The 27,193-nt window shown below is 38.7% G+C and overlaps 1 protein-coding gene and 1 long non-coding RNA gene across 7 annotated transcripts in view; one reads left to right on the forward strand and one right to left on the reverse strand.

The window, feature by feature from the left end:
- Positions 1 to 571: 571 nt before the first annotated feature.
- Positions 572 to 18,437, reverse strand: LOC121941030 (uncharacterized). Of its 4 annotated transcripts, XR_015776683.1 has the most exons (9): positions 18,300 to 18,437; positions 14,857 to 15,010; positions 13,007 to 13,372; positions 12,583 to 12,683; positions 7,558 to 7,687; positions 6,036 to 6,097; positions 5,867 to 5,944; positions 2,739 to 2,875; positions 572 to 2,573 (listed from the first exon to the last, which is right to left on the reverse strand). It is a non-coding gene; the product is annotated as an uncharacterized LOC121941030 (long non-coding RNA). The 4 variants fall into 4 exon arrangements; XR_015776684.1 differs by having other exon boundaries at positions 572 to 2,875; positions 13,007 to 13,301; XR_006105722.2 differs by lacking the exon at positions 2,739 to 2,875.
- evi5b (ecotropic viral integration site 5b) overlaps positions 2,652 to 27,193 on the forward strand; it is a 44,026-nt gene continuing 19,484 nt past the window's right edge. For all 3 annotated transcript variants that reach the window (XM_088078138.1, XM_042483727.2, XM_088078139.1), the window contains exons 1-11: positions 2,652 to 2,788; positions 13,031 to 13,263; positions 18,318 to 18,507; positions 22,473 to 22,697; positions 22,822 to 22,896; positions 23,216 to 23,341; positions 23,435 to 23,578; positions 24,690 to 24,779; positions 25,048 to 25,145; positions 25,979 to 26,039; positions 26,126 to 26,179. In XM_088078138.1, the coding sequence (XP_087934264.1) occupies positions 2,693 to 2,788; positions 13,031 to 13,263; positions 18,318 to 18,507; positions 22,473 to 22,697; positions 22,822 to 22,896; positions 23,216 to 23,341; positions 23,435 to 23,578; positions 24,690 to 24,779; positions 25,048 to 25,145; positions 25,979 to 26,039; positions 26,126 to 26,179 (1,392 nt within the window). In that variant the 5' untranslated portion in view covers positions 2,652 to 2,692. The remainder of the gene's footprint in view (positions 2,789 to 13,030; positions 13,264 to 18,317; positions 18,508 to 22,472; positions 22,698 to 22,821; positions 22,897 to 23,215; positions 23,342 to 23,434; positions 23,579 to 24,689; positions 24,780 to 25,047; positions 25,146 to 25,978; positions 26,040 to 26,125; positions 26,180 to 27,193) is intronic.

The following is a 27,193-nucleotide window of genomic DNA, read 5'->3' on the forward strand; positions in this document are numbered from 1 at the left end:
CCTAAAATCCCAAAACTTCTTCTATCCTAGAAAAGTCCTAATATAGGAATGTCCTAAACCCTAGAAATGTCCTAAAATCCTGAAAACATCTTAAAATCCTAAAAAAAGAAAAACATCCTAAAAACCTAGAAATTCTCCAAATAATATCCTAAAATTCTAAATATTTGATATTTATGATTAGGACTAATGTTGGTTAAAAAGATAAACTCAGTGAAAGCAGAAAATCATATTAATGTATAGCCTGATTTTGAAAAGCAGATTTTGTGTGCAGAGCAGTATGAGTGTGACATGAGTGAAAATGTACAATAAATAAACAAATAAATAATAATAATAATTATTATTATTATTAATAATAATAGTCAACTTTGCATGTTGTATATTGTAAAAAAATATTTTTTGTATTTTATTTTCTAATTATATATATATATATATATATATATATATAATATATATATATATATATATATATATATATAATTTATTTATTTTCATTTTTAAAATTTCCTTTATTATAAAATGCAGTGATAAAATGAAAACAAGTGAAGGGACGGCACCCTATAAATAATATTTTTTTAAATGTATATTTTTGTCTCTGAAAAAAAACAGCTTTCTCCTGAAGTCTTGGCTCATTTTAAAGTGTCTGTTGATGGTGACAGTGATTGGCATTATTGAAGCGTCCCTTAATCACCTACTTATAGCAGAATCTGGCAGATTTAGTGATATTTAAAGATACCACTGAGTCCTCAGACGTCACCATGCTCTCTCAGGTATTACTGATTGCAGTACCAGTACGTGGCTCAGCCTCATAAACAGAGTATTTGGCCGTTAACTGGCACATTAAAAGCTGCTTCTGGGATCTGGGTGTGACTGCAAACAATACCAGCACAGTCACGGTTAACTGAGTCAGTGAAATTTATGATGCACCTACCACTTTAATGATTCCCACCTTTTCTGGCTCACCGAAAACACATCCACTGCAGCACAGATCATCCTGCTTGTTGTTTTTCTGGTGATACTACTTTGCTGATTTACTTTTTATTACATTTTATTGTTTTGGAGGCCAAGTGAGTCGACGATTCTACGCCTGAGAATTACTTTTTCCTGTTTTCATGGTGATCTAATTATTCATGCCTGACAGACTGAGATGTGATTGCTGTGGCAGTTTATCAGATTCAGTGGCCTGTCGTCTCCATGGTGCTGCCAAGTCTAACCTGCTGCTGCATGTTCGAATGCAGACAGCACAACCTTCTAGCTACATGGACGACTCTTGAACCCTTTAAAACCTGAGCAAATAGGCTTGATTTCTGACAAAAACATGGGCAAGCAACAGAACATGAAAGAGCCCCCCAAAAAGCCAGAAATTATTTTAAAATATACTAGAAAATTAACTGAAAATAAGTAAAAAATAAAATAAAATAAAAACAAGAAAATGACCTCAAGAAAGCGTGGAAAATTATCTAATATCTAATTATATTATAAATGTAGTTTTCTGGAGATTTTTTCTTAGTTTTTTGATAATATGTAATAACATTTCAAGTCTGAGTTCAGTTGGAGTCAACAATTTTGGATAACTGCATTATTCATTCGAGTCAGTCATCACTTTATTTACCAGTTTCCTCTTTACCTCTTGTGTCTTGTTTGCAAAATATTGTAATTATAGTGTTTGTAGCTGTAATATTAGAAATAAAGGTGCGTGTAATCAAAAGTGAACTTGTCAATGTTGTCTTGTGCTTGCATTTAACCCTTTGAAACCAGAGCAAATTGGCTCAGTGTCCTTAAAAAACATGGGAGGAGCAAGGAAAGAAGATATGACCCAAAAATTAGCAATAAATGTGTAAAAAAGTACAAGAAAATTATCTGAAAATTATTATTTTAAAAAAAAGAAAGTTTAAAAAAGTGCTTAAAAATTACAAAAATCCTGTAACATAATCTTTAATATAATATGTATTTATAATAATTTTAAATATAGCTTTTTTCCTTTTTCAAAAAGCATAATTATCCTTATCTATTTTTTGCAGTTTGTGAAACATCTCTTTCAAAGTTGCTCAGTGCATTTTTTTTTACGTTTTTGACAGAAATTAAACCAATTTGCTCCGGGTTCTTGTGAAAGGCGTCTGAGAGAAGCACAGGAAAAGTGATGTCACTTCAGGTTTCTAAGGGTTAACCTTCAAAGATGTACAAACTCATAATTCAGATTAACAACAGTCATCAGCCTAATGGTCTCTCTTGTGTGGCCTCATGGCCCTTACTTTTTTACGTAGTCTCACATGTCGCCGTACAAATAAATTCATATTTGAGAAGTGTGCATTAATAAATCATAATTTCCTCTTAAATCACGACACTATCTGAGCGCAGAAGTTTCTTCAGTGCTTTTCAGCTGCTTCTAAGATCACAGGAGTGTCTCGCCAACAAAAGAGGTGCGTCACTGCTCACATGTAAAACAAGAAAAGTGGGTTTTGGGACTGTTCGGTATGTGAATCTGTGCTGTCTGCTTACTCACATTTTCATCTGTGCCAGGATGTAATTACTTCATCGTGAGTTTCTGTTGACAGCTCTCGCTCAGTGATCGCCGGCTGTCGAACGAGGAGAAGCAGTTATAGTCACTTTACAGCTCATCATTGATGATTTAATTTTCATTTAGGTTTTGATTTAGTAAACTACAAAGTAAAAGAGAGATTTTACAAAGTGATTAATGGTATTTTTTGATACTGTGAGCACTGTGACGGCAGTGTTCGAACCTTCAGGCCGCTCCAACAGAAGTATTTTTCCTCTCAGCGATGAATCTCAGGTGAGTTACTGAAGACCAGATATGATCAGCACTTCACACAAAGAGCTACAAAAAGCCTGAAACTTTCTGACCAAAGCACTCAACGCGCTAAAAAACAAAAAGATCACACTGAAAGGTCTTCGCTTGGCTAATTAATATCTCAGATGAGGTGATATGGGATCATTTATGTCGTGAAAGAACATTAGTTTGGCAAAGGTACTTTTTTTTTGTCTCCTGTATATGTTGTCTGATAATGTATTCTCCCTATTTATTTTTTTCTATAGAATTAAATAAATAAAACAGACTGAGGTCATTACAAAGAAACCTGAGCAAAAGACATTGCTCAAAAATCAGCAGGAAATTAGTTAAAAGAAAATTACCTGAAAATGAATAATGCAGGAAAAAAAAACCCAAACAAACAAGAAAATTACCTGTAAAAAGAGCTGAAAAAATGTTTTATTTAGATATATTTTTTCTTGTCACATATTTTTTAAAGAAAATATTATCATTATAAATATAATTTTGTGGACATTTTTCTCTATTTTTAGGGATAATATGATAGTAATAATAATCCCAGTCTGCTAGCACACAATGTTGGAAATATTTCAAAATTCAACATAAAACTTCAGATTCAAAGATTGTTTTGATAAGTGCCTAAGAAAAAAGAAACATCAAATATGAAACTTAAAATGGGAAATAGAAATGATTAGATGAAAATACTTATATTAAAAGTTGAACATAATTCATTTACATTAATTTAAATGAAAGCTAATTTAAATTTCAAATTTCACTTTTTAAATTTTAAATTCATTTTATATTTTCAGATTATTATATCACATTTTATTTTTTTTATTTTTCCCTTTCCTTCTCTTTTTTATTTAAATACGGCCTGATTATTACTAGTAGTGGAGAAAAAATAATAATCTTTTTAATTTTATATATTTTTTTATTATTCAAAATTTTGACTTTTAATTTGAATTAAGACCAAAAATATCTTCCATATATATCTAGTAGTGTAGTAAAATCATATTTTTTTCAATTAAATCTCTTTTAGAATCAGAATCAGAATCAGATTTTTGGTTTTATTGCCAAGTACAAAAAAATAAAAATCCATCTAAGCACTTCCATTTCCCATTTTAAGTTTCATATTTGATGTTTCTCTTTTCTTCAAATTCATTATTATTATTATTATTATTATTATTATTATTATTATTATTATTGTTATTATTATTATTATTATTATTATTATTATTATTATTATTATTATTATTATTATTATTATTATTGAGAGGCCATAATTTAATTTAAAAAGAAAAATAAAGGGGAAAATAAAATGTGAAATGCTGATTTGAAGATGTAAGGGGCCAGTTAAAGTGCCGTCCGTCGCCACTAACACTTGGCGGCGGTGTTGTTGTTAGTTGCAGCAGACTGCGCATGCTCGGTGCGATGTAAACACTGGTTAGGCCGCCGTCTGTCTGCGCTCTGCAGCCGCTGCAGATTTCAGTGTGTACACGTATTAAACGGTTGCATGGGCTGCACCCGGAGACTCAATGGGAACTAGCTAGCTAACTCAGCTCTGGCTAACGTTCAAACTGGAAACAACAGCCATGCTAACTCGGAAAATATAGCTTCATGTATTCGGACAAAGCGATCGGAGAGCAGGCTTTTTCTTATAACCGGCGGACTTTACTCTCGTGCATGGGAAGCAGACGACGTTTGCTGCGGCTGGTTAAAAACGCTTCAAGGTAAAAGGATTGTTCTTGTTTTTTTCGGGCTCTGGCTAAGCACCGGAGTGAACACTAACTCATAAAAAGACTTGTAGTTATCTTGTATCAGTACAGGTGAACCGGTATGACATTATATTCAACAAATAGACGGTGTCAATGCTGATCTTTTGCGTTTATTTAGTCAAAGTATTAAGTTTTTATCACTGGCTGTCATTGATAGCTGAGCATAGTGTGAAACTAGTTGCTTTGCTAAGGGGTCCGGCTATCACCTGGAGTCAAACTATAATGTAACAGTGGATTTTTTGTCAGATTTGCACTGTTGAAATTACATTTGTATTTGATCGTAAGCCTCGTGAAGCTCAGAGGTTTCTGGAAGAAAGACGCTGTTGCATTTGATGCTGGATCTCCATTTCAGCTCACAACAGCAGCGAGCCATAAAAGGAGTCTCCAGTGTCCAAAGCATCCGTCCTCAGTTTACTGCCTGGAAAGCAACATGTTTCTGAGAGCTGGGGACACGGTGTGTATCCTAAGCAGAGGATTTAAAGTGCTCAGCCCTGTGGCGCTGGCCGTGTCCAGGCCAAGGATATATTTAACTCAAAGTGCGGAGAAGTGACTTGCAAGTTACAGCAACACCGCGGCTGTGAGGCCAGAGATGAGGGCGACTTCCACACCTCTGAAACTGTGAAAAATGGGACAAAGGATGACAAAAGATGTATACGCATGGTTTAGTAACGATGGGTATGATGAGGTGTTTCTCACAAATGAGAAAATGAACATTTGTATGTTCAGAGAATCGCTGCTTAGTCAGTATAAAGAGCTATGAGCTGGTGATATTTAGACTAAACCACAACTGCCAACATTTAGGGTGATTAAAATATGAATACAGGACTGAGAATGATCTTTTATACAACGTAAGTAGAAAGCAAAGATTCCTGTGTGCTCAGCTGAGATCTGCTATTGTATTATATTGCTAGATTACTTACCTAAAACAAAATTTTAATATTTAATGTGCTGAGAGGTGTGAAGCATAATTGTGCTTCTACATAAAAGCAAAAGACTACAAAAGTATGTTTTACCAAACAGAAACGCTCAGTGCTTCTATATTTCGCACATTACTTGACTACATTAACTCAGAAACACTTCTGTAACTAATATGCTTTTGATTAAAGGTTCACTGTATCAGGATTTAGGAGCATCCCAGTTAGAATTCCTTTAGTTCATTTTGTAGAAAGTTTTAATCAGGAGCCGAATTATTTGCAGAGGTCTCTTACTCTCCTAAACAAAACGACCAGGTGATTAAAACCAGTAAAAACACAGAATAATGTAGTTTCATGTAACAAATCAGTGTTTCAGCTTTTCTGTGTGCGCTCACCCACTTTGTGATCCAGGAGATTTTAACCGGGAAGCCAAAATATCCGCAGAGATCTCCTCCTCTCCAAAACAAATGAACCTGAGATGGATCCGGGAAAGACACTGAATAAAGCAGTTCCTTGTACATTTTTTTAAAAGTATTTTTTCCAGTACTGCTAGTGTGTGTTCACCTTTTTTTCTCTGATAACTGAAGATCCAGACGGAGCCAGATTGTCAGCAGAGGTCTCTGCCTCTTTAAAAGAAAACACACCTGGTGATTAAAACACTGTAGTAAAAAGTGAAAACACTGAATAAGGCTTGTAATTGTGGTAGCCGGTGAAAAAACACGACTGGCCCTATCTAGAGCCCGTGTTTGCTTTGTCCAATCTGGGCTACTGTAGGAACATGGCGGTGCATCATGGTGATCTCCTTATACACGTACTCGCTCCCTATGTAGATATACACAACTCATCCAAAAGTGACAAAAACACAACGATTCTTATTTCAGGTGATCATACACTGAAAAAAAAACATGCTATATTATATAGCATTTCTGCCAATATATTGATTAAAAAGTATGAGTACTCCTACCCCTAATTGAGCTCATTATTTCACTAAATGTTTTCGGTTTCGATACACCTCTGCAACGCAGATTAAACCCTTTTCTTCAGTTAAATGCCATTCTGCTACCAAAATTAACTGGCAGCGTCTGAATCAGCAGGTTTAGGCTAATGACACAGCTCCTATATTTTTAAAACGAGTTTCCTGGGAGGTGACTAACACTGAACTACACTTCACTTTTTTGGCGAGTGTTTTTTGCAAGTTGTATCTGTTAGACTGGAGATGTAGTTGAGAAAAGTTTTACTCTAAAAACCTCTGTACAGATGTAAAGGAACAGTAAATTAGAACATTGTAATAAAAAAGCGGCCAAACTCTAACAGAAATGTACCTTTTTTTAAAATTAGAGTAAAATTTGATGCTTTTTGGAGCAAACATTACACTATAAAACCTCACATTTAACTGTAGAATACTGTAGTAAAGTTAAGTAATTTACAGTATTGACTCTGTGACAGTTTAGTGATAGACTCCTCAGTCTTTTGGGACGAAGAAAGGAGCAGAAGATGTGCGGATGTTGTTTTTTTTTGCCTTGTTTCTATTTTGGGGTAGTAGTATTTTGAATTTATCACACAGAAATAGTTTCAGTTGGAGTGTATGAACAGTAAATAGAGAAGAAGCAGCTGAGTGATTATAAGACGCTGTAGTCACATCTGTCAAAACTTGTGGGCTAGTAAAAAAAAAAAAAAAGAGCTTTTCAAGTATCCTGCTACCACATATGGTCGCATCGTGGGGATCTAGAGGTGGTCTGTGGAAGACCATATGCCACACGGATGTAGACAATAGAGATTACACACACACATTTTCCCAGAATGCTTACTAGTTTACCATCACTCTCACTCCCACTAAAATAAACTAACCAGGCTGAGATTTATGTGCTGGCGTTATTGATTCAAACATTTAATTTCCTACACTTCCGAGGCTTCTCTCTGCAGCGCTGGTTTTGCAGGCCAAGTGTAAATTATCAGCCCCTGGTTGTAGCTCTCATTATGTGGCTGCATAATGAAGAATAGCCCTCAGCAAGACCATTGAAATGCTGATTGTACACTGGGAAAATCTGAGCTTCCCCTTGTGTGTGAAAGTGAAAGGCCTTCCTACCTCAGTGTGAGTGTTATTGTAAGTCGGCTCCGTGTTTTAACACCCTCACTCAGCACACGGACGCCATGTCTCCCTGAAGATAGCCGTGCTCTCTCCTGCTGGGCAGCACTATTTTCTTCTAATTCACCGCCTAGAAGGGGAAGGAAGACAGAGAGGTAAAAAAGAGAAAAGAAAGATAAATAAGTCTTTTTTTCACCTCAGATGATGATAAAGGCATATCAGGGTTTATACAGGCATGAAAAACCAGGAAAAGTAATCAAATTTGTAAATAGCACTTTCCAGACCTGGAAAAAATTTGACAAAGTAAATATACCCTGAAGGTTTTGGAAGAATCATGGAGTTTTATTTCAAAAACCTCTGTAATAACACATATTGCATTCAAGGACGGTCAGAAATGTGAAAATCCATCAACAATATCTATTTTTACAGTTTCTGGTACTAATAAATGGTGTAAACATGCCTTTATGGAAGACATGTTGGCTTTAAAATCACCAAAAACCTTCAAAGAGAGAAAAAAGTACCAATTTAATTTTTTTTGCCAAAATCTCTTCTTTGAAAATTGCCAAAAATTTGAAAGGAAAAAAAATCACAAATATATTTTCTTCAAACATTTTTAAAGAAAACCATCAATTATTCTTCTTTAAAAATCAGCAGTTTAACACAAAATACTCATGTTTAAAGTTGTATGTCCCTCCCCTAAAGCCAAAATCAGAAGCTTAAGTCCCTCCCTAGTGCTTAAAAAATTATTTAATGTGCCTCCCTCTTTTTGCACCACCTTATCACCTCTAAAAATTACAATCAGTTCCTCAGTTAAGCTCCTAAGCTACTGTTATTTAGTATATAGTTATGAAAAAGAAGCGATAAGGGGTATCGGTGGTCATTTCAGAGAATGTATGGACTCTAAAACTTGCCTCAAAGTCATGGAAATGTCATGAAAAACCTGCTTTACAGACTGAATCTCATAGTTGTACATGTGTGCATCCTTTTCTTGGTGCATTTTGCATTACTGTGAGTTACTGCTGGGTGCCATGTATTTTGAATTAGCAGAAAGGAAATGCTTCTCTGGTCTCTCTCAGTTCCCCAATCGTCTCGAAGTTGTTTCGCTGAGGCTTTCTTCTGCCTCGCTGTGGGCTTCATTAGCTATGCGCCCTGCATCTCAGGGCCCCTTTGAGTTCTTTGGCAAACAAAAGCAGAAACAATCTCTGTATCCAGGATTTATAGGGAAGCCCTGCTTCACTTGGCTGGGCTTGTAAGGAGGAATGTATTCTCAGGCCACCTGGACATTGGCCTTCTCCTGTCTCCACTACGTTTATTTTAGGTCATATTTTCTCCCTGAATTCAATATTCACGTCATTTTTAGTTTTATTTAAATAAATGCAATAAAGCACGCTGGCCTCTGTTTTTTTCAATGTTTCATTAATCAATAAATTAATTCGTAAGGTTCATTTTTATGAGGTTAATCATTAAACAGACCTAATAAGACCTTATCTCGGTCATCTTTTCTCTCCGCGGTTCGTTCTGTGTGGCATTCGACATTTGGAGTCTGTGAAGAACATTACATTTAATTATTATTTGCTTTCCAAAAGAAAGTTTACAGACACAATTCTTGCCTGAATCATTAGTGCAAAAAGAGTCGCGCTGGGTGACAGTAACATTTCATATAAGATAAAAAGTGCAGTTCTTCAGGGTCAGCTTTTGTTCCCATAAAACTGCTAAAATAATAATTTTAATAGCAGGTTTAACGGGCGAGTACTTTGCTGCTGACTGGCAGCGTTTAATGTACTAGTCGACCAATTGTGCACTTTCCTGATACTCATTTTGCTGCTCAGGTGAATTTACGCGGTGTGACCTTTAATTCTTTGCACTATGGATTGTATTCATTAACTGTATAACCATATATGTTTTAATTTTCTACTGTTGAAGTGGAAAATGTGCTGATCAACATCTGAGTCAGTCTGCACACACCCAGTGAGTTTCGGGCTCTGTGCGGGAGCAGGATGTGTCTGTTTTTGGTGTGGATCCTGTTATTTTGGTAATGGCAGTTGGAGCGGCTAAATGTAACCTGCATTTTCAGAATCACTGAATTATTGTTTGTGTGGGCAGTGTACGGGGTTGTGTTGGGGGGAAAAATAAAAACCATTGAGCTATTTTCTCTATTTTAATATCAAAGTGTTAGAGACAAATTATCTGCCATCGATGAATCAGACTTTTAATTGTTGGATTATAGATGTGTAAAAAAGTAATCCATGTGGTACTAGGAGGTCAAATTGGAACTTTTTTGGTAGTTTTTCAGAAATAATGTAGGGAGAAACCTGGAGAAATTACAATACACAGTAAAATCCCACAATACAATGGGAATATAATATATATATATATATTTTCTGGCCAGCCATAATCTCACTGCCTTTTCTACCTTAATTAAAAAGGACTTTATTAATAAAAGCACTGAAATAACGCTATTATTTTAGATAAATCTATTAAAAATAAATCCAAATCCAAAACGCTGATAATCGTGATTCGCAAAAAAAAAAAAATCATTTATTTTTGTGCCATCCCTAGTTCATACACATATTTCTCAAAATTTAAAGGAAACTGAAACATTTCTATCAGATTTCATCCTAATCTTTAACATGATTTCCTGGCTGTCTGGCTTAAGGAGGGTTGCAGACTGACATGCAGGATTTCTCGTTTGAAAGCTTTGAACTTAAAGTTTGAAGTTTAATGACGATAACGACGATAAAATTTAGCCTGTATTTGCTTTGAACCATTAACATACAAAACAACAATGCGGCATATTTTAGAATGATATTGCATCTAAAGACATTTCACTACGATGTTGAACTGATCTCTGTGGTGACTGTAAAGCCACTCAGTGTTTCTGTCTGAGAACAGGCGCTTAAAAAATCTTAGCTAAGATATTTTCGGTCTTTACTGTAGCACATTCCTATCACCACATTTACCACAGTCTCCTCCTCATCCTCCTTTGTTTTCTCTCCCTCTCTGCTGTGTTTCTGATCCTTTGTAGACCTGATATTCGCAGAGAAATGAATCATCATTTTTTACTGAGTAAGATGCATGAAATGATTGGTTTCCTGCCTGGTGGCAGTATCCAGGCTTCCTGTTGAGCTGAAACTGAAGGCAAATACAGGTTTTGTTCAGGTGCGAGGTGAATTTCAGAGGGTTTTTTTTTTTTTTTTGCTGAGTGCAGAGGTACACTTTCCGTCGCAGACTGATTTCAGCAGGAGACTTTAAGAAATCCTATCGTTGGTGGAGCACTTTGACCCGTCCTGACGGTGTGATCAGCATATGACTACAGGGCAGTGTGTCATTAAAACGGTCGAAGGTTCAGAAGGGTGGATTACTGCCGGGATAGAACTTGTTACTGGCATTTAAATGTGATCGTTTTTTCCCTTTTGTAGCGTTCTCTTAATGAATACATGCTGGATTTTCTCATGGAGAGTGAAAGCAGAAGCCAGTGATTTTGGATTAATTGGAAAAGCAGGTAGGAATGTTAAAAAAAATGGCCTGCATTCAGTTTTCAGGCTGTTACTGTTAATAGTATTTTTTTTTTCGTCACTATTGTTCACCAGATGGTCACATTCTCTCTGTAGTGTCCCATTTTATTGACAGCAGATTGGCCTTTGCTAATTCAAGTGCTTGTTTTTCATGCCGTGTCAGTGGGACACCGCATAATGTCAAACCTAGATTACGTTGTCAAAAGTCAGCAGCAGGTTATTGTAACAGAAAGTACTGTGGTTCATTGTGGTTCGTGGTGGTGGTGTGGTCTGCTGTGCACAAGAAGCTCTTTCTCAATAAAACTGAAATACTGCAGAAAACACTGCAGTGCATCGGTAAAAGTTACAGGTAAAAAAATGTGGTGGTAGTTATAAATGGAGTGAATTGACATAAAGTTAATGGTTTGTGAACGCAGGCAGAGTGGCCTCACCTCTGAGCCGCAAACGTAGGTAGTAACAGCCCCGAAACGAAGCTTGTGTAAAACAAAGCCAGAAAGACATGACCACGAGCGCGAGATGTTGACGACATGTTTGTGTGTGTGACCCATTGTGGGAGATTTGAAAAGCAGCTGTTAGCATAGCGGCTTATTTAAAGAAGAACGTCGGCGTTAAATGTCCATAAAATGGCAAAACAATGAAGCTCCTTACCCTCAGAGAAGAGGACGCGATCTGCTGCCATATTACAGAGACATCGTTTGCTTCTGTGTAAAAATGCAATGGCGGTATTAAGGGGAAACCTTTTGCTGCCCTATAGCGCGTTCCCTGTGTAAAAGTGGTTATAAACAACCATTCATGCTTTCATTGGTACCTACGGGCAATTTAGAGTCACCAGTTAAACAGACCTGCATGTCTTTGAAATGTGGGAAGCCAGAGAACCCGGAGAAAACCCATGTTGCCATGGGAGGAACATGCAAACTGCTCGGCAGCCTCGCCCAACTTCGCCCCAACTCGGGTTTGAGCTGTGGACCCTCGTACTGTGAGGCAACACTGCTAACCACTACACCATGGTGCCGTCCTGCAAGATTTTCCACAAATTCATTCATTTGTTATGGCCAGGTACAAAACAACAAAAAAGAAAAGAAAATATTGTGGTTTGATGGTGTTACAGAATTATTATTATCAGTCAGAATGACCCTTAAAGGAAGAGTTTGTTTTGGTTGAACAAAGGTTTTATCTCTAAAATTAAGACCTGGAACCATTTTTAATGGTAGTATGTGTTTAAGTAAGTAAGTTTTTAAAATATCATAGATAAGCGGATGGATGCGGTTCGATAATCTTGAGCTTTTATATCATGGTATACCTTAAAATCTCTGCAACCCTAATCTGCTGTCACATATTGAGTTTCTATTTTTTTGGAGCTGGACTGTCTTTATGAGTGTGGTTTGAATTGATGTACGGTTTGGTTATTCATTGCACCACACTCTCACAGTACAGAGCGTACTCCGGGAAGCAAAGCTCAGTGAATGTTAACCGCTTATTGTGCTGAGTCTAAAAGTTTGCTTTCACTCACCTCTGCAGCAGCTGCTCCTCTCATCCATTGATCTTATCTGATCTGCTCTGATCAGATAAACTGGTCATTTATCCATCCCCCGACTCAAACTCCATGAACTCCTGTTGTGGAAGAAAGATCTCATGAAGATTTATGCCTGAGCTACATTCACAGACCGACGAAATCTCTGAATTTAGAGACGGGACATAGAAATATACAAAAGAGCACACACACAAGAAAGAAAAAAAGAAAAGAAAATTTGCTGACTTGATCCAGCAGATGCTGACTGCCGGATTTATGCTATTATAGTTCAGGCAGGAATTATGTTTGAAAAAATATTTACTAAGTCAAGAAGTTGTCTGATTGATGTTGTCTGTCCCCGTTGAGGCAGGAGATAAATGTTTAACTTTTACTAAAAATAAAGACAAAGTTTTACTGTTCTTACTGAATTATTTTTCCTCCTCTGCAGGTGGCGACAGACAAAGTTGCTGGTAAGCTGAGTTCTACTCTCTCATGGGTGAAGAACTCGGTGTCCCACACGGTCAGTCAGATGGCTAGCCAGGTGGCCACGCCCACGTCCCTGCAGACCACCACCACCTCCTCTTCTACGTCTTTGTCCTCGCCCGCTCTCTCTCCATCCTCGCCGGCGCAGCTCAGTCCCGACGATGTGGAGCTGCTTGCCAAACTCGAGGAGCAGAACAGGTAAGCAGCCTGATTCTTAAGCTTCTCCCGCCCGTCATCTTAACAGTTTGTGATGTGTCGAGTGGAAGAAGGTAGACTTTGTTCAATGGTTGGCTCGATACCATGTGTGCTGTTCAGGGACAGAGAACTCAGTCTGGCTGATTGGCAGACAGTCATAAGTAGGGATGTACTTAATGTCTTTTTACATTTAAAGGGATAGTTCATCTCACCCTCATGCCGATGGAAAGTCGGGTAATACATTTTATTTATAAAGCGTTTTTCTAGTACTCAAAGACACTAAAGATTCAGTCATCATCTACTCAACCTCGCACTGATAGAAAGTCAGGTGAAGTTTTACAGTCCACAAACACTGTCGGAGGTTCACGGGGAAAAGGCGTTGCACTTATTTCCCAAACAATAGAAGCAAATGGTGACCAGGATTCAAACATTAAAAATAGTTAATTAAACCTAACTTAAATCGTGCTGTCATCTACTGTAATTTTATTGTTTTTTACAACATCTTTTGCACGTCTGTCTGTGATCCCTCCTGACTTGCCCCGATGCGCCAAGTTGTTTTGAAAAACGTCACTGGCGTCATGTTTTTAGCCTTTTTGTAGCCTGTAGCTCCTAGTGTGAGAGCTGCAGTCATGCATGTGTGCTTGTATCTGCACGCCAGTGTTTACATGCTACCTGGAAGCCTCCCACACACATAGCAGTTTTAAATCCGACAAAGGGACTTGTTGCTCGCTGCTAACTCCAGAAGTCTCTCTCTGTGTGTGACGGAGGCTTCCAGGTAACGTGTAAACACTGGCCTGCAGATGCGGCGAGCTCTCTTTTTTAAACATTTGAATTCTGGTCATTGAAAATTAAGCACAGGACATCACACTTTGACCCAGTTTGACCTGGTCCGTGATCGCCTTAATACAAGTCCTGAGGGAAGACGCTCAGACTGCACTCGAGGAGGACAGAGTAGATAATCACTCTCCTGCTTAAAAATGTGAGACAGGTTACAGCCTGTGATACAACTGGACGCTCATTATGTCGTGCAGCTCGTTCTTGTCGGTGAACGCATTACCATGCACAGAAATGTGAGAGCTGTAGGGTATCTCACGCCAAACAAGTTGAACTTCCTCAGGAAGTTCAACTGCTGCTGGCCTGTGCAGGATACAGCAGTATTTTCTCTAAGCATTTACTATAACTGTAAAGTTAAACTAACTTGGGCTTTGTATTTTTTTTGTATTTTTTTTTCAGTATTCAAACCTTTTAATCATTATTTTGTCCTCGCCATATATTCTTTGCACATCTGCACGGCTCTCACTGCAGCAGAGTCACTCTACATGTCCACCATCCCCCTCCGACACACACACAACAGGTCGTGACATGCCAGCTAGGCAACTGCAAAGTACACAGAGTGAAATATCGCTAAAAGAAGATTTAACAATCTCTAGTTTGTTGGATTCTGGATTTTGGTCTTTGAGTGGTTTAGTTAGTTGGTTGAGTTTTTGTTCTGCTTTTTGTCACCGTGTGCTCCTCACTTAAAGAAAAAGTTGTGAGTTGGTTTTAAATAACTTGGTCACTTATTTGCTGGATCAAAGAGTGCTTGATCCTTCTTACCTTGGCTCTTGGTAACGTGAACACAGCTTCAGGGGGAAGAGGCTCAGTGTGTACGTTTTGGATTGGCTGGTTTGAAGATGTTCCCTCTGTGTTTGTGCTCATTTGGCTCTGGCCTGGTTTGAGACTGTCTCATCCACTGGCTTAACAAAAGTACCTGGAACAAGACGTAAAGGTTAAGATGTGAGTGATAAACTTCACACCCTGCAGTTTAAAGAGAGCGAGAGAAAGAGAGGATAAAACAATTACACCTCTATTAGAGGCCAGAATTGGCAGGAACCTCCTGTTGATTCTTAAGGTGCCAGTTTGTTATGCATTGTGACTCTGAGCAATGCAAATTTGATTTTTGGTTACTTTTTATATGCTACACTATGCAGACAAGTCAAGTGATGTTTTGAAGCATATTGTATAGACCAAACTTAAAAAACTGGTAAGAAGTAAAGAGGTTCAGCTGCAGACCGTGACAGAATTATGAGACATCTGAAATGACTAATGGATACTAGTGAACTGAGTTTAAATAAATCTTGACTTAATCAATATACAGAATAATACAAAAAATCTTAACTTTATATAATCTGATTAAATAGGTGTTGACAAAGTTTTTCTTTGGTGACATAATATGCAGTTAAAAAAAACTTGACCTTTATATCTGATTTTTGGTCAGAACTGGTAACAAAAGCCACACATTTCACAGTCTTTTGTAAATTAAGATGTATTCTGTGTGCTGCCTCTTAGCTGCTCTTGTTCACATCAGATTTCGGTCCTGTTAGAGGGTGACGTAACGCCCCTCTATTGCCAGCTTTGTGAATTCTTCCTCCGTTGTGACTCTCTCCCATGGCTAGCGCTCTCTGTGTCAGCATGGAAACCGAGCGTGCAGTTCAGAGTTCGGGATTGTGTCACTGTTAACTCCAGTGAAGACGGCGGAGCTGAGTTCAGCTCTGTGACTCATCGGTACGCCTACAGCTCCTTCAGCTCCTGAATGCCAAGTGACACTTGTTTGACTCATTTGGGGAGATCAAAACTAACCTGGGAAATGTTAAATTTTCTCCCTAATTTCCTTTATGAAGCACAGAGCAGAAAACCCATCTGGTGAACAGAATTCAAAGTGTCGGGGTTCGTAGTTCATCTGCTCTTTGACCCCTGCCTTCACCACAACACACATCCGGGGCCCTTTCACAAGCCATTGCACATGTCTCTGCCACGCTTTGCTTCTGAATGACAAAGGCGTCTCTACTTTCTAAACCAGCCTGTAGAAACAAACTGATACCTCCCAAACACGCAGATTTTATCATTTTGTCACGAAGATCTTTAACAACAGGAAGAAGGACTTTGGTATTTGTACGTATGTGACAGATACTATGATGCGTCCTGCACTTGCGTACCAAGTGTTTGTCTATCTGCTGAGGCCTTTGTACCCTGCAGAGCAGATAAAAGGCACGAGCATTCGTTCAATAACGCCACAAAGACGAGGAAGCCCTGCGCTGACAGCTACAATCTGTAAATCAGACATGCCATTGGTTCAGAATTCCTAAAAACCGGAGACATGAGGAGAACATCATGAGTTTATCTTGGTAAGGTTTATTGAATTTTAGGCTTGTTCTCCTGCTGTAATGAACGGTAAATTGACGTCATGATGACATTGTAACAGTTAAACTTTTTGCCTTTTGTTCTAGCTCAAAATTTTATAAAAATCTCCTTTTATGTGCTGTGTGCTGTTGATTTTTAACAAATGCTGAGTAGTTTTTTGTTTTCATAAAGCTTCAGACTGGTGTTTGACTGCTGGTGAATTATTAGCAGAGGCCCGAGTATGTTCAGGTTCATGGCCTGTCAGTGCAGTGTGTTTGTGACAGACTGACTAAAACACTTAAACTGGAAATTCCTGCTACATTATAGCTATGAAACGTTTTTTTAAATGAACTTTTTAGCTCTTTGTCAGAGCTAAATACAAGTGAAGAAGCTCTGTTGCAGGCTGGACACTGTGGTCGTCCATTTCACTCCTTCCCTCCCACACGACCCAAATTTGGCTGTAACCCTAGCCATTCTGGGAGCACCCTCAGTAACGTCACGGGCTCCAGTAAAGAGGCCGGGGCCTTTTTCCGAGATCAGGTGTCTGAGCCTTTGTGTGTCTGTCGTGAGCTCCTCATGACCGCACAGTTTGGGAGTCACAGCTTCTTTTCTCTGCACGCTGATCTCTGATTGGGTTACTCTGGCAGTAACTCCAGTGACAAACTGAGAAGAGTGATACAGTACAAGATTAACCAGCTCAAAAGCAACTTTGCTTAAGCTTTCAGGGCTTGAAATACTGCATGTATATGCATTTTAGTGCATCATTTCAGCTGTAGGTGTAATTCTCAGCTTAGTGTGTGTGTGTGTGTGTGTGTCCCTTTGTTTTATCATTCTATGATAAAACAAAGTTAAAAATTCAAAAATTCAGGCATTTTTGCGGGTCAGAACTAGAGGTTAGCTCTTTCCTCCTCAGCAGCCTAAGTTTCGGGGTAAATAAATGCTCTGCCGACTGCGTCAGAGCTGATCAGATCAATGGATGAGAGGAGCAGCTGCTGGTAATGGTGAAGTTTCACTTTCACTGTGCCTGCTGCTCCGTTTGAGCCCACAGTACACTCTGCGCTCCGAGAGTGGTGTCATAATTTAAATAAATTAATGATATATATATATATATACTCTAAATGAACTCTTAGTGAACAGTCCAGCTGTAAAATACATGGCAAAAAAAAGACGGCAGCAGATGTTTTAATCGTGGTGAGCCGCCACAAATAAATTAATGTGTGGGAAACCCTGGACAGATCTGAAGAGAGGATTTTGGACAAAGCTGTCAAACATCCATACAAAGTGGCTTTTTAAACCAGGTCTCCATTTTTAGTACAAACCTCGAAATGTGGGCAGCTTTGATTTCAACACTGGATGTGGTTTGTCTGTTTGCCACAATCACAGCTTGCAAATCGTCTGGCACTGATTCTAGATTTAGCACAGATAAACTTTTCCATCACTGGTCTGTTTTTTCCCAAATTTTGGTAAAGATCTTCAGTGGAGTTAATGTCTTCAGATTGGTGAGGAGGGAAGCGGTGTAACTGAGAACGTATTGCTCTTGTTTGGGTGTTTAACTGGTTAAACAAAAGGTGTAGTTGTGTAAGGATCCTTTCCATAATGTTGTCAGACACTTTGAATAACAATCTGAGCCTGCCAGTGCAAAAGCACTTCAGGACAGAAATGAATGGTGTGAAAATGCCTGGAGTGGTTACATTGCAGCCTGTGTGACTGCTGCTGGCTGCAGGACTCTCACTTCATAATGAACCATTTTCAAAACTTGTTGTTCATATAACAGAAGAAGAGACATTTGATTTATTAAGTTTTTCCTAAACATTTTTTGGTGTGGACTTTAAGAACAAGAGAAAATGTTGTGTGTGTACAGTGTTTACAGCACATCCTACCTCATACTTTGACTACAGGCTGCTGGAGACGGACAGCAAGTCGCTGCGCTCCATGAATGGCTCCAGGAGAAACAGTGGCTCCTCCCTGGTGTCCAGCTCCTCTGCCTCCTCCAACCTCTCCCACCTCGAGGAGGACTCATGGATCCTGTGGGGACGAATCGTCAATGAGTGGGAGGAGGTGCGCAAGAAGAAAGAGAAGCAGCTCAAGGTGAGGCTGGTGCTCGGCACTACCTGTGAGGTGACAGCCGAGTCTCGTGCAGACCTGCTTAAGAGCTTACTGAAACACGACTGCATTAAAGAGCTTACCGGGACACATTTGACCCGGCTGCTGAAAACAAGGTTAAAGCAATCTTAGAGCTATAAATGTGCTAATTTGGTCTGCATTTTTTTATAGTTGTCTGCTTGACAAGAATAACCAGAGTCCTATAATGCTGCTTCTGTATGGAAATGCCTTTAAATTTGATAAGACAGTTACAATCTAGGTTACACAGTTTCTCTCGTGATATGTTTGTTTCGCAGGCGTTTGTATCAAGCGCTGGCCTGAATGCTACTATGGTCATATCTGTCTGACTGTTTACTCGCTCCAGAAATAATTTCTAAGGCTATCTTTGTTCTAGTGGATACTCTAGTGTTGTCCTTGAGCTTGTTGTTACAGTTCTTGACATTTGAAGCTAATTTTAGGTTGCTTGTTTCTACAGTCACTCTCTGAGGTCTTGTGATAACCATACGCTCGGTCACTGTCGATGGCAGTTTGGTTTCAGCTGCACATGTACGGTGGAAAAATAGGAAACTCTGTTAAGTGCTTTGCTGGATAACATTTTGATAACAGGCACCAGTCGTGGCAGTGACTCAGCTAGGAGCCTGTAGTTATATCTGCCAGGCGTAAGCCAGGAGGGGATCATGTGGTCGACGGTGTGTGCGCGCCTCCTGTGTGTGTCTGTCCGCAGCTAACCTCACATACTACTGGAACCATAAGTCTGAAATTTTGTGAGCTCAGTCATGACTGTTTGCTCAAGGTCCTCTCGATGCAGTTACTCAGTATGTTTGCATGGTGTTACAAAAGGTCAAATTATTGTGTTAGTCTGACTGAAATATGACTAAAATGACTCTCTTGAAATCGGACTAACACACCCAGATAATGAGATCGGAAGTGTTTTTACTAATTAGGTAATTTTCTTGTACTTTTTATTAATTAGTTGCTAGTTTTTGGGTCATTTCTTCTTTCGTTGCTTATAGCATTTTTCTCGTACTTTTGATATAAATCAGGCAATTTGCTTACATTTTAAAGAGTTAAATAGCAGAACTCTGAAAAAAATGCTTTTTTTTGGAAGGGAGAGGGAAGTAGGAGGGGTTTTATTGGACATTGTGTCCGAGGTTTGTCTCCATGTAGCCTGACTACTCTGGTTACACCTTGATTATGTAACCTACATATTGTCTCCCTATAATAGGACTTCTCTCATGTATACATGCTGAACACACAGCCTGCCCTGCACTTCCTGTTCCCTCCCACATGCCCCCAGACACACCTGAGGAAGATCTGCCCTTAACTGAGTGCACCTTTTGTAGTTTCTCTGTGTACAACTGCAATTGTGATTGATTATTGTGACCAGGTCCTTGAAGTCATGTCACCTGAACGGCCCTCCTGGATCGTTCTTTCACTGTAACACTACATGCTTTTGGCCCAATCATTGCTCAGCTTTGAAACTGCAGCCCAGCAGCTCCACGCTCGCAGTGACGACACTCAAAACTGCACGCTCATCACACATAATTATTGCTTTCTCACAGTCAGTAGCACTTAAATTACATTCTCTGTAATCCACATGGAAAAAAGAAACAAAGTTTGCACATGTAGTTAATGTTGCATGAACCTGTTGATGTAGCCACACATGTAAATGGTGTGAAACATCGTCTGCGGGGTTTCTGTTTTTCTTGCGATTGCGTGTGTGAATGGGGAAGTGTTGTGAGGGAGCTGCGGACATGGAGTGGTGTCATTATGTAATTTAACAGAAGTAGTAATGACCAGATGGTTGCAGCTAGTCTGGGCTGTTAATCATAAATGCTGAGGCCTCCACAATTGATGTTTTCTTCCCTCTTGGCTGTCAGAGAAACTCAGTTTCTGTTGCACGAAGGAAGGAACGTTGACTTTTCTGCCAGCGTCAGCAAAACCCCTGATGTGTTCATGTTTTCAGTATTTTAAATTTACTACGACTGAGAGAGAGAAACTTATTTAGTTTGGTGGGAATCTGGTTATCTGATATATCTGACATATTTCGTGCATATCAACACCAGCTGTTCAGATACAAATAGATGGGGCTGAAATTGAAAGAGTTCATGCAGATAAATTATTTGGGGGTAACAAGCGATGATAGAATCAGCTGGAAGTCACACATTAAACATGTTCATAATTAACTTTCACGATGCATTTAAGCAAAGCAGGTTCTGGATCAGCAATCACTCCACATTCTCTCTGTGGAGTGAAGCTATGAAACAGTTTTTATGTGGAGCTAAAACAATTTCCAAACATAAACCAGTTTAAAATAATGTATAAAAACAGGATTTTCATGAGGTACAGGGATGAAGAGGGGGTTTGATCATCACAGTAGAGGGTTACTGTTTAGTTATGTGGTTACACAATATTTATTTTTTCCTAGTTTATCTTCCTCTTTCTTCTGTATATAATACTGAAAAATGGTAGGTATTTTGATTATGTGGGTGTGTGCATATATGTTTAAATAATTAAAGTATAGGTTTATATTCATAAAAAGGATCAAGGACTAATGGAGAAGGAATGGGATTAAATAAGTTAGTACTTTTTTGAAAATGTAAACTAAATCATCATTTCTTTTGCTTTTTCATTTTCTGTAAATATTACTTTTTTCTGTCTGACTCCTTGTTTGTAAAATTGTTTCTCGATTTTCTTTTTTACATGTTCAAAATAAACCAAACTCTGAAAAGCACAGAACATTAAAATCATTGATGAGATCTACATTGGAGCCTGTCACAGAGCATTATGGGAAAACAAAGGGGCGGTGAACGCAGTGGTGACCCTCAGAAAGCTTCTCTCAGACACAGTGAAGATATCAGGCGGCGCATTGTTTCAGCACAAAGCTCGGTTTGTCTCGACTAACCTCTGAGAGGAGAGAGGGATCCCCTGCTGAAAGCCAGTGTGGGTGGACCTCTGCTCCAGATGCACCCTGCGCTCACCAGATGTACACACACACACACACACACACACACACACACACACACACACACACACACACACACACACACGATCACATCGCAGCAGGAAAGACCAGCGTTCCCTGTCAGCACAGGAAATTGCTTAATCAAATTGTATCAGCAGTGAAATATGGAAACAAATCACACTACAGAAAGCCCCACTGACAAGATTACATTCATCAGTGGAAATCGTATTATTATGAGTTATGGGATGCTCACGGTGCTGAAATGGGAAAATAAATACTAGAGAACAAAGCATGCCCATGGCTGCATCCTGTTGTGAGAAATGCAAATGTCAGTTTTTTTCCTGCACAGAAAGCCTGTATGTTTTCTAAAGGTCTTTTCAAACCTGGATTTAACAAAAAAAACAGACACTAATTTGCAAGATCAATATCCATACTGTTGCATGACTGTATAAAGAGAATAATGACACTAATGTTCAATAAAATCTATTGATCATGTGAGTAAAAGTCATTATTTTATAGGTTATAGATTATTGGTTATTTTTTGGTTATTCAAAAGTTGCAGATATTGAAAGAGTTGCAGAACAAAACAGCACCGCAGAAAAGTGTTAAACTGTATTTGCACGGGACTAATATTACGACCTCCAGTGATTTGTAAACATTGCGGAGGATATCTGTGATTTTAACTCTGTAATCTGTAAAGTAAAAGTTCCACGGTAAATTACCTACGATATTAATACTAGTCCTGTGTGAAGAGGGCTTTAGATAGCGTGGATAGGCTCATAGAAATAGCGAGCTTAAAATGTTTTAATTGACATATGATTTATTTGCCTGAATTATTCATGCTTGGTGTGAAAATACCTTTACCCTCTTACACATTTCCCAGATGCTGGTTAGAATTCCTCATTAATGTCTTTAAGATACAGCGAGATAAAGTTCAACTTCACTAACCCTAACCCTAACTATTTATTGATTTATTTTTCCACAGGACCTCGTCAGAAAAGGGATCCCTCACCACTTTCGGGCGATAGTGTGGCAGCTGTTGTGCAACGCCCAGAACATGCCCATCAAGGATCAATACTCCGAACTCCTGAAGATGACGTCGCCCTGCGAGAAGCTGATTCGCAGAGACATCGCCCGCACTTATCCCGAACACGAATTCTTCAAGGAGAAAGACAGCTTGGGTCAGGAAGTGCTCTTCAATGTCATGAAGGTGATTCTCCGTTTGTGTTTGAGGAGTGAACGCAGATAAACCGATAATAATGTGTACAGATAACAAAAGAGGCATTCAGCTCTCACTAAAGTTTCTGGGTTGAAATGGTTAATCTGTTTTTCAGGCATATTCACTGGTCGACCGGGAGGTTGGCTATTGTCAAGGGAGCGCGTTCATTGTAGGACTGCTTCTCATGCAGGTAATAATCCAATCTTTAGCCCGGGGCGGGCAATTTATTAAATTTACTCAAAAATTACAACAGATATATGACTATATGACTACATATTCAGCTTTATCATATGACAGTCGCTCGTATTAACTTTATTGTAAATGCAGTTCATTCAATAATTTTGTATTTTAGTAGTTGACCTTAGTCTAAAGGACATTTACAAATATAGATAAATATATATTGTGTGTAATATTGCAATATTATTTTAAAGCCATATTGCCCAGCCCTACTTCTACCAAATGTTTAACCAAATTTTTGAGATTTGATTTTATTTTGTTTCTTCTTCTAGATGCCAGAAGAGGAAGCGTTCTGTGTGTTTGTGAAGTTAATGCAAGACTACAGATTACGAGAGCTCTTCAAACCCAGTATGGCTGAACTGGGACTCTGCATGTACCAGTTTGAGTCTATGATCCAGGTAGACGCCTCATACTTGGTAGTGAAACTGCTGCATCGAGTGGTGATGACAGATTGTAGGGATGTTGTGAATTTGTTTGATTTTTACCCGCAGGAGCATCTCCCAGAGCTGCATATGCATTTCCAGGCTCAGAGCTTTCACACCTCCATGTACGCCTCCTCCTGGTTCCTCACCATCTTCCTCACCTCCTTCCCTCTGCCCGTCGCCACGAGGATCTTTGACATCTTCATGTGTGAGGTCAGTTTAAAGGGGCCGTGCTCTGTTAAAGATGAGAGCGGGAAAAATTGCATTGTTACAGCAGCTTAAGGGATAAAACAAGAAGCACCAGTTTAAAAAAGAAAAAGTAGACAGACAGAATGGCTGAATTCACATCATAAATCATTAAATGATTTAACAAGTTAGTTGTGTTGCTTTGCAGAGCAGACAAAAGTGTCATGACATTTGCATAGGATTTGTTTTCTCCTAACAGATGATTGGATTAATGATGGATGATTTCTGTTTTTCTGTATACAGCCTCAATAGTGGGGATATTTCCATAGGCTGCAGCTGCAGGATGTACTCGTAGTGGACTTTAAAAGTGGAGGCTGGCTGGTGGTTTAGGAGGTGCTCGGTATGATGTGCAGGGGAGTTTTCTATGAGCGGAGAACGCATTTTAAAATGACAGTGTTGCAGCTGATTATCTTCATTTAATTGCAGGAAGCCAAAATTGCGATTGTGATTAATATTCAAATAACTGTGTGGCCCTAACTTCAGAGTCGTCCACTTGTGATCGAATCACCCATCGTGCACGTTAGTACCAGGTGCAAACAGGCTCAAACATCTACTCACATGTATTGGTCTGAGAATAATTTCTGTTTTTGCATGTTTGTTCTTTAGTTTATTTAGCTTGCATTTTTCACTTGAGTTCACTCTCTGTAAGAAATACTTTGCATTTGACCCAAGTACTTTTTTACTTTTGCTTGCCTCAAATGTTTGTGATTTAATGGTTGAACATAATTCTGCTGTTACACTAACTTTATGTCACTGTGGCTAATAAAAAATGTCTAAAATGCAGATGTAACGTCTAAACAAAGGAGCAGTAAATCCACTTAGAGAAGAGCTTTGAGAATGATTACAGTTGTGGATTACTTAAAGTTAACATCATAAAAAGGTTATGGATTAGCACCACCTGTTGGAGAAAACGAAATACTACAGTTGATTTTTAATAGCTGGTGTGAGTTGCCATTTTCTCCCATATGAGCTGTTGTAACAAATTCTCAGTCCACTTCAGAAGAGACTTCACAGCATGCTGTGCAGCGTTTGTGTTCTTTGAAAAGACTCAGTGATTACAGGTGATCTCTGTCTTCAGGGTCTGGAGATCGTTTTCCGTGTGGGACTGGCCATCCTTCAGATGAACCAGACTGAACTCATCCAGCTCGACATGGAGGGAATGTTACAGGTATATGACCATGACCTCCGCATAACGTTTCACTCGAGCAGCTCAGATCTCTGGTCTAAAAAGTGCGGCACTCTCAAGGGAGGAACCTCCACCACACCCAGATAATGACTACATGTGTCCTCCCTGCTTTACCTGTGTTTACGCTGATGTTTGATGTAGTGCTGTGAGGTCGGAGAAACACCTGACAGGGACGTCAGTTGTTTGAAAGCAGCTGTTTTTTTGGGCGTGTGGCTCTGATCCTGTCTCTGTTTTCCTCACTGTGCTGCAGCACTTTCAGAAGGTCATCCCGCACCAGCTCGACAGTGGACCGGATAAGGTCATCCAGGCTGCCTATCAAGTTAAATACAATGCGAAGAAGATGAAAAAGTAAGTGCAACTCCAAGATCAGCAACACTTAGCAACCTCTCCCTCTGCTTCTGCAGTTACTTTTACACAAAACCTCAGAAAAAAATCCTTATTTTTGGCTTCTATAATGAACACAAATACTCATAAAAATAGGATCTAAATCCAAGGCGATGCCAGAAAAGCCAGAAAAAGAAGTGCAGAAACAGCATCATAGCTCCAACAAAAGATTCAAAATTTAGTTTTATAACTAAATAGCTTTCATGACATGGACCAAAAATTAGCAAGAAAAAAGAACAACCTGAAAATAAAAAAAAACGAAGACACAAAAACAAACAAGAAAATCACCTTAAAAAGTGCTAAATATTTTTATATTTTTCTAAAACATCATTTTAAATATAAAATTACTGTATTTACAAGTATAGGTTTCTAGACATTTTCTCCCTTATTGTTGATAAGTTGTTCATATCCTTTTTTCTCCACGTTTTCAAAAGAAATCAAACCAATTTGCTCAGGTTTTAAAGGGTCAAACAGCTTGTGAAAAGCATCTTTCATGCAACAGAAGAAACCCGATGCTGATTCAGGTTTCAAAGAGTGATGAATATTAGTTCTAAAAAAGAAAAAAACTGAAAACCTACCCCAACAAACACGTACCCAAAATATATTAAATACATTATATATTCAGGCCCAGCCCTACTGGCTTTTTTGTTGCCTTCACAATTAAACTCATGAACTTTTCTGCTACTATTTTTATCTGTTTTTATTGCTGCATTTTTTCCAGTAGTCCAGTCCATGCTAGAAAAGCTTTTATTATGTTTTCTTTTCATATGTTTTACTAATCTTCTTGTCTTTTTCAGGTTAGAGAAAGACTACACTACAATCAAAACGAAAGAAATGGAGGAGCAGGTGGAAATCAAGGTGAGTAAAAATTGTTAAATGTTAAAGAAACGCTCTGAAGTCTCCACTATTTTGTTTCATGTGATGTTTTTTGTGATTTCCTACAGAGGCTGCGGACAGAGAACAGGCTGCTGAAGCAGAGGATAGACACACTAGAGAAAGTGAGTGCAGCAGTGTTTGTTATAGGTGCTTCGTCACCACACTAACCACCATCAATATCACGTTAACCCATTCAGCTGTGTATCCTCATACATCATGCATCTCCTCTTAAAGGGATAGTTTGGATTTTTGAAGTCGGGTTGAATGAGATTCTTATCCACAGTCAGGGTTTTACAGACAGTAGATGACGGTCGGCATGTCCCCAGGTTGGAAAAGTGCAACCATCGACGGCAAGGAATTTTCTGCTGTGGACGGGTCAGCGGGAAAACAAATTTTAACCACACAAAACTACATTCGAATGTTTTTACAGCTTTACCATGCTGTCAGACAGCCCTTTCTGATGGTCAGCTGAAGCCATTATATCACTCTCTTCTATGCCAGACTCAGTTGGGAAAAACAGTACTTTAAGATTGCTGAACACAGAAGTTCTGCTGCTGCCTCCATAAGTTAGTTTGTGTTTTTGTGTGACTTCAGTATTTAAAACTGTTAGTTCAGATTCACTTAAGTCACACAATAAAGCAAACAAACACACTGATGGAGGCAGCAGAAGACCAGCAACTCCTGTGTTGAGCGAGCCAAAAATACAGTTTTTGTCAATGGAGTTTGGTGGCTTTTACAAGCTGGTAAAGGCTTCCCTTTGAGAAGGGGATGTCTGCGGCAAAAAGAAGCATTTAAACCGACGCTGATTGTTTTAAGTGGCTAAAAGAAATTTTGCTGCTGCCCCCTTTAACAGCAGTACATTGCTGAGCTTCAGCGGTGGAGCTCCTATCTGCCTCTCCAAACTGAGGGCATGCCAACTAGTTCTGTCATGATACTGCAAATTATAACTTTGATATTATCCCTTGAACAATATTGATATTCAAAACCATTTTCAAAACTGCAGGGAAAGATTGACTTTACAGTCATACATTCAGGCTTTAACACAACAACTTTGGCTTTCCCTCTCTTGATTGTGGTAAACGTAACAATAATTAAAACTTTTTTACATTTATTAAAAAACATGTTTTTTTACTCAA

This window comes from Plectropomus leopardus, chromosome 5 (genome assembly GCF_026936395.1).
Source record: "Plectropomus leopardus strain MGB_pleo_1.0 chromosome 5, ASM2693639v1, whole genome shotgun sequence".
Classification (NCBI taxonomy): Eukaryota; Metazoa; Chordata; class Actinopteri; order Perciformes; family Serranidae; genus Plectropomus; species Plectropomus leopardus.